Source organism: Sphaerodactylus townsendi, linkage group LG11 (assembly GCF_021028975.2).
Source record: "Sphaerodactylus townsendi isolate TG3544 linkage group LG11, MPM_Stown_v2.3, whole genome shotgun sequence".
Taxonomy (NCBI): Eukaryota; Metazoa; Chordata; class Lepidosauria; order Squamata; family Sphaerodactylidae; genus Sphaerodactylus; species Sphaerodactylus townsendi.
Genome location: NC_059435.1, coordinates 44,943,832 through 44,953,957, shown reverse-complemented (window position 1 = coordinate 44,953,957; position 10,126 = coordinate 44,943,832). Strand labels below are relative to the sequence as shown.

At 39.8% G+C, this 10,126-nt stretch overlaps 1 protein-coding gene across 3 annotated transcripts in view; it reads left to right on the top strand.

The window, feature by feature from the left end:
- Nucleotides 1-400: 400 nt before the first annotated feature.
- LRRC72 (leucine rich repeat containing 72) overlaps nucleotides 401-10,126 on the top strand; it is a 25,899-nt gene continuing 16,173 nt past the window's right edge. For 2 of the 3 annotated variants that reach the window (XM_048510940.1, XM_048510938.1), the window contains exons 1-2: nucleotides 401-451; nucleotides 4,108-4,181. In XM_048510940.1, the coding sequence (XP_048366897.1) occupies nucleotides 407-451; nucleotides 4,108-4,181 (119 nt within the window). In that variant the 5' untranslated portion in view covers nucleotides 401-406. Of the gene's footprint in view, nucleotides 452-2,696; nucleotides 2,826-3,484; nucleotides 3,553-4,107; nucleotides 4,182-10,126 lie in introns of those variants that run through there. The other variant, XM_048510939.1, reaches the window with a different exon arrangement.

Here is a 10,126-nt window from a genome sequence, read left to right as displayed (position 1 = left end):
CATTCTGTCGCAACGACGACCCATTGATATATCTGAAGCTCCCCTCATTAAATCAAAACCCGTGTTTTATCCCTCATTTTGCCATGGACACGCAAAAAAGTACATCACGAGCCAGCCATTCTTCCGGCCCATCTCAAAGTGATTGAGGGAGGAAAAGAAGGAGAAAAGCGCACAGCTTCCACCAATCGACCCATGCGTGCGAAGAGAAACTCAGTCTAACTGGACTTAAACCGGGTGAGGGATCAACAAAAGGCTCAAAAGCCACGACGCAGTCTGAGAGCCACCTCCCTCTGCCCCCATTCTATAATCTTCACGCAATAGCTGCAGTCAGCTGATTGGCGTTCTCTTTTCTCCGCCTTTCGCGGAGAAGCTGTTAGGATGGTTGCCCGGGAAACGCGGGGACAAAATGGCTGCTGCTTCTGGGGGCAGCGGGGGGCTCAAGGGCGAGGAGGTAGGTAAGGAAAGGCGAGGGACTCTTTCACCTGCTGTGTCCCTGGCAGGGATCCTGGGGCTCTTCGCTGAGTCTTTCACGTAGAGGTAGAACTGGACCTTCTCGTCCAAATGTCCCTCTTCCATCACAGATTTAGACTATTTATTCATCGAAAGTATGTTAGAGATTGTGGAGAAATAAAAATAAGTAACCGACCAAGGAACAAGGAAACTTTTTCATGAACTGGGTAGGGCTGAAAGGAAGGGAGGGGACAAAATAACAACTAAAGGGTGTTTTTAAGTCAAAGAAAAATGCACCTGGGTCAAGGGAACTCCTGGTTCATCTTTGGCTTCACATGTGTGGTCATGTGATCAGTCCATAAATGAAGGGGCCTTCCTTCTATCCGGAAAGGTTTAATATAATGCGCGGAAAAGAGCCAGTGGGGTCTCAATGCGTGTAATCAGGATCCTGTCAAGTGCGTGGCCATGATTGTCTACATAACTTATATTTTTTAAAAAAACCTCATACTGGTGGGTGAGCACGTTCACTTGTGCTTCCTGCTGCAGGGGCATACACTGTCAGCACAGTAACGTGTGCGCTTTTGTAAAGCTACAAATCAGTCCACACTCAGTTTGTTTTATGAAGTGAGTCAAACACTGCCAAGTGTCAACATCAATTAACTCAGTTACAGAAACTTTCTTTCTCTCTCTCTTTGTCCCTAGCAAGGGTGAAGCACCAGCATGTTCCCTTCAATATTCTCTTTTCCCACCTTTGCTTCCTAAATGGAAAAGGGACATTTAAACTGCAACATTCACCTTTCTTCTACTCCAGTCCTGTAACTGTAAATCATATTTGAAAACTTGCAGGCAGTTTGCTGTGCCTATACGTTTTGTATTCCATTTTACAGATTGGGAACTGCGTTGATGTAGAAACAGGAGGTATTAATCCAGTGCTACAGTGGGAGTGTATAGTATACATGAACTTTTGAGCCAAATCTTTTCCATTCCAAGACCACCCCTGGACCATTGTTTTGTTCACCATTACATTTTCTGTTAATTTATCTTCAGTGAATGTTAAATATCTGACTATTAAATATTCGAATGTCTTCCCTAAACTGTTAACTGGGTTGTCTGACACAAGTAGTAAGAGATGAAAAAAATCAACAGTTTTACCATCATGTATCACCTGTATTTTGAATACATCAGGAAAATTAAATGCTAAGAGGCACCAAACCCACATTTATTGTGTGCTTTTAAAAATGATACAGTACTTCAAAAATAGCAGTGAAACAAACAGCAATAAGAGAAGAAGAATAGTTTGGATTTATATTCCTGTAAGGAGACTCAAGGTGGCTTACAAGCTCCTTTCCCTTCCTCTCTGCACAACAGACACCTTGTGAGGTAGGTGGGGCTGAGAGAGCTCTGAAGAACTGTGACTAGCCCAAGGTCACCCAGCAAGAATGTAGGAGTGCGGAAACACATCTGGTTCACCAGATAAGCCTCTGCCACTTGTGTGGAAATGTGGGGAATCAAACCCGGTTCCCCAAATTAGAATCTATCTGCTCTTAACCACTACACCATGCTGGCTAACAATGACAAGCATCAGTCAGGAGAAAGTATGAATTTATTTCATGCTTAAAAGCTACAAACAGTATCATTCCAATAGTTCTTTCTGGGCAGGCATTCCAACAGCATGGTTCCACAGAGAAGGACGTATCTTGTTAGTACCTTCTTAATATCTCAAGTTGAGAGCATTCATTGCAGGGCTTTTGATGATGGGATGATGATGTAAGTGAACAGATAGATTCACATGGAAGAAGGTGGTCCCAAATAGTTTTGAATTTATAGTATAGTTACAGGGACAATCCACCCCTGAAGTGAATACTGCAGGATAGAGGGACCAAAGTCAGGAACATTTCTTACACATCAACTCAGTTGTATGAGAATGTTTGCAAGATATTCTACAGAATCTCCATTTAAAACATAGTATGGATAGATGCGACCAATGAATTTTAGGACATTAGAAATTTAGGAGAAACCGACAAACTTAAAATTCCTTCATTCCCATACACTTCAGTGGTATATAACAGGAAAGAGTATGGATACCATTCCCGTAGTCAAAAATCTGTCCTCCCATGAGCCTTCTGAATGAGCAGCCTGATTCTGTGGGATAACTTCAGGATTGTAATGATGGTAATTTAACATAATCCTCATCCTAAAATCTTGGAAGTTCACTCTTTTGCTTTTATAGATATAAAAACGATGAAGCAACATTCTTGGACTTGACTGGTTATTGTGGGTTTTCTGGGCTGTGTGGCTGTGGTCTGGTTGATCTTGTTCCTAACGTTTCACCTGCAACTGTGGCTGGCATCTTCAGAGATATATCACAGAGAGAAGTATGTTACATGCTGTGTACAGTGAGAAGGGAATATTTAGTGGGATATATATTGTCCATGTCTCAGGGTGGGGAACCAATCAGTAAGTGTTTGGGTGGAACTTTGTGGCTGACTGCATTGTATTGTGGGTGGGATTTTCAGTCCATTTAAATTTGAATTCACAACAACCAGTTGAGTCCAGCCGAGAAAGTTTTCGACAATTCTTGGACTTGGTTTATGGAAGCATATCTTAAGTCATTAATGGTTCTGCAAATGCTGGAAAGACATATGTGTAAATGAGGCTATAAGGAAAAAGAATGCCCTTTCCAAAATAATAGTAGATTGTCCCTCACTAAAAGATCTTTCATCTTGGGTGCTGTGTGGTTTCCGGGCTGTATGGCCGTGTTCTAGCAGCATTCTCTCCTGACGTTTCGCCTGCATCTGTGGCTGGCATCTTCAGAGGATGATCCTCTGAAGATGCCAGCCACAGATGCAGGCGAAACGTCAGGAGAGAATGCTGCTAGAACACGGCCATACAGCCTGGAAACCACACAGCACCCAAGTGATTCCGGCCGTGAAAGCCTTCGACAATACATAGATCTTTCATCCTAAACTTGTCATAATAGTTTTATCCTGGCTTGGGATATAATTTTATCTGATTATTTTCTGTTTTTTGTCAGCTCAAATTCAAGTATATTTATGAAAAATATGGTTATCTCACTAGCTCATAACTACAATGGATACTGGGGTAAGTTGGACAGCTACATATACCGTCAGTGATCGCACAGAAAAGTTCCGACTTCACATTTGGGGTTCTATGAGTTAGTCTTTGGTGACTCCACAATAAAATTGTGCCAATGTAAACTTGTATTCACACAGCAGTAGTTGATTCATTAACTTGATAGCACTAGAGTATTTGTAACCATATGATTATAGACAAAAGTCTGAATATGTGACATGTAGGAGTGAAGCTTTTTCAAAATCTCACCCCTTTAGGCTGGTAAATCATTGAAAGCAAAGAACTAATAGCTGAGAGCTAGATGAGCAATTCTCTTCTCTGTTTCTTTCTCCATCTTCTGGGAACCTGTTTTGCCCCAGGACAGGGTGCTTGTCTTTCCCACAAAAATGTAGTAATGTATGTACTGAAGTTAAATTAAGGAACAAAGATTAAAAACCAGAATGTAATAGCTGTAGGTATATTTAGAAACACTTACAAACAAATCCTGTGTTGTGACTTTCTACTTCTATATCTAATATTTTTGTTTGATTATAGGTAAAATTTCTGTCAATGATCTATTTTCAGGTTTTAAAACATCAGTTGAAGATATGTGGCTTTAAGAAAAGTAATGATGTCACAGAGTTGTATCTAGGAGAAAGGTAATTCATTTTGGCACTATTTGATAGCTCCATAGTCAACTCAGAGGCCTCATTCATCCATGAGTGACTGATTCAGTTTTACAGTTTAGGAAACCAAAACACACATTTGCTTCAATAAACAAAAAAACATGTTGGGCAAAATAAAAACTTAAACACGTTGCAAATGAAGACTAAAGAGAATTTTAATAGTGTTGATAGACAATAAAGTACTCTTAATAGCACCCTATCAATTAATTTACACTAACATGGAGTGTTAATAAAAACCATTAAAAAGTGGCTTCATTAAGAAGACAAGTTTGAGCCACTTGAAAAATCTTTACTTTAAAAAAGCTCTGTTTCTTCTTAATGAAATGAAACATGGCATTGAAAAAGATTACCGATTAAGCTGTGTTCTTGAACCAGTCAGCAGTTCACCATGTTTACAGAGCCCTTCGGGGATGGGGCGGTATATAAGTCCAATAAAATAATAATAATAATAATAATAATAATAATAATAATAATAATAATAATAATAATAATAATAATAATAATAATAATAATGTTTTTCTTGTTATTAGCACTCTATGTAGCCATACGTCAGTTGTGATTTGATGGCCTACAGGAGGAGCCTACAGGAGGAGCAGCAGTGGCGTAGGAGGTTAAGAGCTCGTGTATCTAATCTGGAGGAACCGGGTTTGATTCCCAGCTCTGCCGCCTGGGCTGTGGAGGCTTATCTGGGGGATTAAGATTAGCCTGTACACTCCCACACACGCCAGCTGGGTGACCTTGGGCTAGTCACAGCTTCTCGGAGCTCTCTCAGCCCCACCTACCTCACAGGGTGTTTGTTGTGAGGGGGGAAGGGCAAGGAGATTGTAAGCCCCTTTGAGTCTCCTGCAGGAGAGAAAGGGGGAATATAAATCCAAAACTCTTCTTCTCTCTATGTTAACATAAAAAGAATGTTAACAATTATTTTTCCTGTTTGGAGTTATCGAGAAACTTTTTTGATGTTATCAACACCTTATGTTAATATGTTGTTAGTATTGTTGTCAGCATCCCATGTTAGTGTAAATAGAACAAATATAGTCAGTACTCCATGTTAGTGTAAATAAAATAAAACATACCTTGCTGTTTGATGCTTACAAGACACTCTTCCTGTGGTCATTATGTTAGTGCAAGTGTACAAGGTTAAATTAGCACTTTATGTCAATGCAAATATGTTATTAGCACTCTTGTGTTAGTGCAAACAGAAAAAAAACATGTCGTTATTGTTGTCAGCACACCATGTTAATGTAAACAGAACATAAAAACCTTTCTATTTGATGTTTATAAGAATGGCATGGAGTTAGGTTCTTTTACTCCCTTTCTCCATATTCTTAAACTGGTCAGTAAGTCTTTTCTCCCCTACCCCATAGAAGGTGAAAGGAGAGAAGGTCCCAATTTATCCTGTTCGTGGTTGCTAAAAACAGCCCAGTCCTATACAGAGCTGCACACATATGGACTTACTGATGCACAACATAGAGCAAGATCAGACTGTAAGCTTTTCTCTCCTCTTTTGCATTGCTTAACTTTGGCAATTGAGGAGGAAAGCTGGATGCCAGGTGCCAGATTTGGCCTAGAAAATACTAGTTGCCAGCCCCTCATTGGCCTGATTTGACTGGTAGTTTAGGCAGAACATTTTCCAGAGGTTAGAGCTCAGTTGCCACTGAACAAATCCATTGACATATCAGGGAATGGTGGAGGAAAGTGCTATCAAGGCACAACTGACTTATGGCAACCCCATAGGGTTTTCAAGGCAAGAGATGTTCTGAGGTGGTTTGCCATTGTTTGCTTGCACATGGGCTGAGATAGTTCATAGAGAATGGTGACTAGACTGGGCTAGGATCACTTAGCTGGCTTCATGTGGAGGAGTGGGGAATTGATCCCAGTTCTACAGATTAAAGTCTTCTGCTCTTTGCAACTATAGCATGTTGGCTCTTTTATCAGGAAAGAGGAATCAGTTCTGCTTCTGGATGATGTTCCATAGACATAAGATTTAATGCTGATGTCATGCCTCTAGAGACATTGTCACTATTTTCCTTATTTAAGTCTCAGTTGTACCCTTAGTTAGAATGGGTTTAGTTACCTTTTGTACAGAATTCTGTGGGAGGGAACCTTGGTTAGACCCCGTCCCTTTAAGAAGCCCTCTAGAGGCAAAACACTTTAGCATTCTTATTGGTTAGCAGTTCCTGTTTTACAGTTCTGTTTTTAGTTCAGGTGTCTGGGAAAGGCTGGAGACAGCAATATCTCAGACGTTTAAGGTGTAAAAGATCCATGATAATTTAAGTAATCCAGTTCCAACAGAATTCCAAGGAAACAGAGTCTAGTTAGAGGACACTGGGAGAACTCAGAAGAAGAAGCAAGTGGCACAGACTTCCTTGGAAGCAGTTAAGGAAACAGTTGGTGTCTGCAAATTCTTCAAACCATCTCCAAAGGTTTCCAGCATTTCAAGTATTCTTTTATTAGATAGACTTCATGGAAGGAGTCAGAGTCCTAAACTTTCAATATCATTAAACCGTTTTTGAACTGTTACTTATTTGTCTGTGGGTCTTACACTCTGGCCAAGTGCAAGGCACCTGATTTTTAGTTTGCTTGGGGAACAGAGCAGCTGTCCCATTAGTCACTGTCATTGAGCATAAATTGGTCTTTATGAAAATGTTGGGAACAGAACTCAGTGTAGTTTGGAATTCCAGTGGATCAGTCTAGGATTGCCATCAGCCTGGAAGAAATGTCCCTTTAATAGAGGTTTAATGGACTGTTATTTACCAAGTAATATTATTTACTTGTATGCTATAAGAAGCTTCAGCTGCCCATTTCCACACATCAATTCTATGCTAAATGGTCAGGACATTTTTCGTGATACCTTTAGGCAATCCTAAATTGTTCTCAAAGATGTATTGCCTGGTGTTAATATGACCTGATGGTCTGCTGACTGGAAAAGAAAACTAATCTGTTAAAATCTGTGCATTACAATTTGCAGTACTATTAAAAGAACATAGGAACGCTTGCTTCAGAGAGCTGTCATCTTCAGGAAATTGATTAGTATAGCAGTATGCAGGAAGAGAATGCTGGAGGCCTAAAAAGTTCAGCTTAGAAAGGACATGCAAAGACTAGAAATCTTTTCACAAACGGGCAGGCTTTTAAAAACATTATTGGAATTAAGTTCTACTTGGAGCAAATTATATGCCTTTGGGTACAATCATCAGGTGAGTTTCTCAAGTTTTGTTCCATTGATTAGCTGAAGACTAAGGTAGTTTGAGGAGTGCAATATGATCATCAAAAGGAACAGTGTAAGCCTGGAGATATAGGAAGCGTGGAGCCAATTAAAATGAAGTTTATAGTTTTAGAAGGGAGAGACAAAGTAGTAGAGACAGTGTACTAGAAAGTCAGTAATGAGATGCCTTAGTTTTCTGTCTCCGAAGCATTTCAAAAGTTTTTTTAAAAAATGGGCCAAGAGATGAGAATTTTTGTCCAAGCATGTAGAACCTGGCCATTTTTGTAATTTTTAAGATATTTTGTTATAAATCAATCCTCCAAACAGAACGAAATAAAAAAATCAGAAAATAACAACAGTCTACAGATAAGTATCTATAAAGGTTTCCAAATATCTAAAAAACATGTCCATGCACAGTTAACATATATATTCTGTACATTCAAATACTGATAAGGTCGTACGGTCCTCAGTCTATTGGTTACTGGAGGTGGGCATTTAGCTTTGCAGTTTTGTAATAGAAGTCTTTTAGCAACAGCAAGGACTCACAGGGTCCATTTCCCCTAATCATCAGTTAGCCTCCAGGAGACTGGCAAAGTTTGAAAGCACATAAGCATCCACAAAATCAATGAATACTGTAATACAAAATTTAAATGAATAATTGCTTCCTCCCCAAAAGACCAAATAACTGGACAGGCCCAAAGCATATGCTTAGAAGATGTGACATGTGACAATGCCAGCAGAAACTTTATTTAGTTCTTTACTAACAGTCAAGCATTTCATAAACATATATTTTTTTTGCTGAATAAGTTGCAGAAATCAGGCCCCAGAGAAACAATAGTTGTGGAGCCTGGTCATGTAAAAAGTCATGTAAACTGTAAACTGTAAACCATGGTTCAGTTATTAAGGTACACTATTGTCAAAACTGAATTGGCTATCTTGAAACTTGAATTCAACTGATGGATTAGCCAGCTGGTTTTGATAGAAGACTGAAACAAATTTCATTTGGCTTCCATTATGAGCATTCTATTTTAAGACTCTTCCACCCAGTCAGCAGAATAAACAGAATATAGTGGTGAGAAGGGAAGGTGGGAGAGGGAAAGAAGGTCTACCTTCAGATTTCCCATTTGTGATCATGCTAGAGTCAAAGAGGAGAGAAAGAGAAAACCAGTGAGAATCTTAAGTAGTACTGTGCAGTGATCAGAGCTGGCAACGTTCCTCAGTGTTCCAGACTCACCAGAGGACAAAGCTAGATGTGATGTTGGGAGGCTGGTGAGTGAACGTAAAAGTGAAAATTAAGTTTGTGGTACATATATGTGAATCAGGGCCGTAGTATTCAGGTAGAGGGAAGGAGTGTTTGACATTTTAATGTCAGAGGTGCTGTTGGGCCTGCAGGAGGTAACATACAGATACCTATATAATATAGCAATTTAAGTTTATGTATCCTAAAATAGATAGCCAGCAGGATGCTGCTGTTCCTTACCCCACCATGCTCCTTACTATTGCCTGAAGATCTTCTAAGTTTGTGGTTAGTGGGAGACAATGCATTTGTAGATGTTCTCCTCCTCCAAAATTATTCCCAGCCTTTTATCTGATGGGCTCAGATAATCACTCAGAGAGCAATCCTATGCAGGTTTACTTAGAAGTAAGTCTCATTTTATGTACTGTGACTTATTGCCAGGAATGTGTTTATTCCAGCCAGAGCGCTGTGGTGTAGTGTACTGGATGTAATATATGGATATTTAAAAAATAATTGTACTGTTATACTCAATGCTTTATACAAGAAACATTAGTAGGAAAGGTACCAATGTGGTGTGTGAAATGTATGAGTTTATGTATAGATGCTTCCAAATATCTGGACATTTTAAGGTAACAGTATTGATTAGAGACAACATCAGTAATGTCATGATCTTAAATACCGTTGCTACATAGGTTAACAGGATTTATTTTATAGTGATGATGATGAAGAGTGCAATCCAAAGGGGGTGGGGGGCTGAATGGAACCATGAAAGTGGTGCTGAGTTTGGTGATATTGGTGCCCCCTCTGCTGGCGTAAAGGGTGAATACACCAGCAGGGGCTATTGTACGTGCTGCTGACCCTCTTCCGCAGGAGCTCATGCAAGTGTAGTTGGGGGAGGTCCAAGGATGTTCCTGGGGGCAAAACAAACTTTAGTTGGCTCCCAGAACTATTCTGGCCTGGGAACACCTCCTTTTTGTGGCACAGACATATGCCACCAAAAAGGATGGCGTAAGTCATCCTTGGCGATGGGTTTCCTGGGGAAGAGAAGAGCTTACTCTCTTTGTCCCCCAGCACCTGTGCCTCCAAAGGTCTCTTTGGAGGCAGCATCGTACGTGCTGCTCTATTGCCCCCCCCTTTGGTCTGTACTGGAAATATTATTAGCATTAGGATCTATGTTGGTTATCATTTTTGTATCCCTTTTTAAATATTGGAAACCACTTTTTTTAGTAGCAGAGAGAGTCAGAGAGAGTAACAAGAGTCAGAATAGAAAATAATTTAATAAAGAAATAATAAACCATGATCTCTTGACAAGTGTAATATTCAGTCCTAATGGTGCATATGCACACTTAGTAATTAAAAATGCCTATTTCATACTAAGGTAGTTGCATAGCCTCTGCAGTGCTTCTGTAGAAGCTCTTACAGTATAACATATAATTGAACATTAAACTCCTGAAGAGTTGCTTGAGCACATTTTGTTTG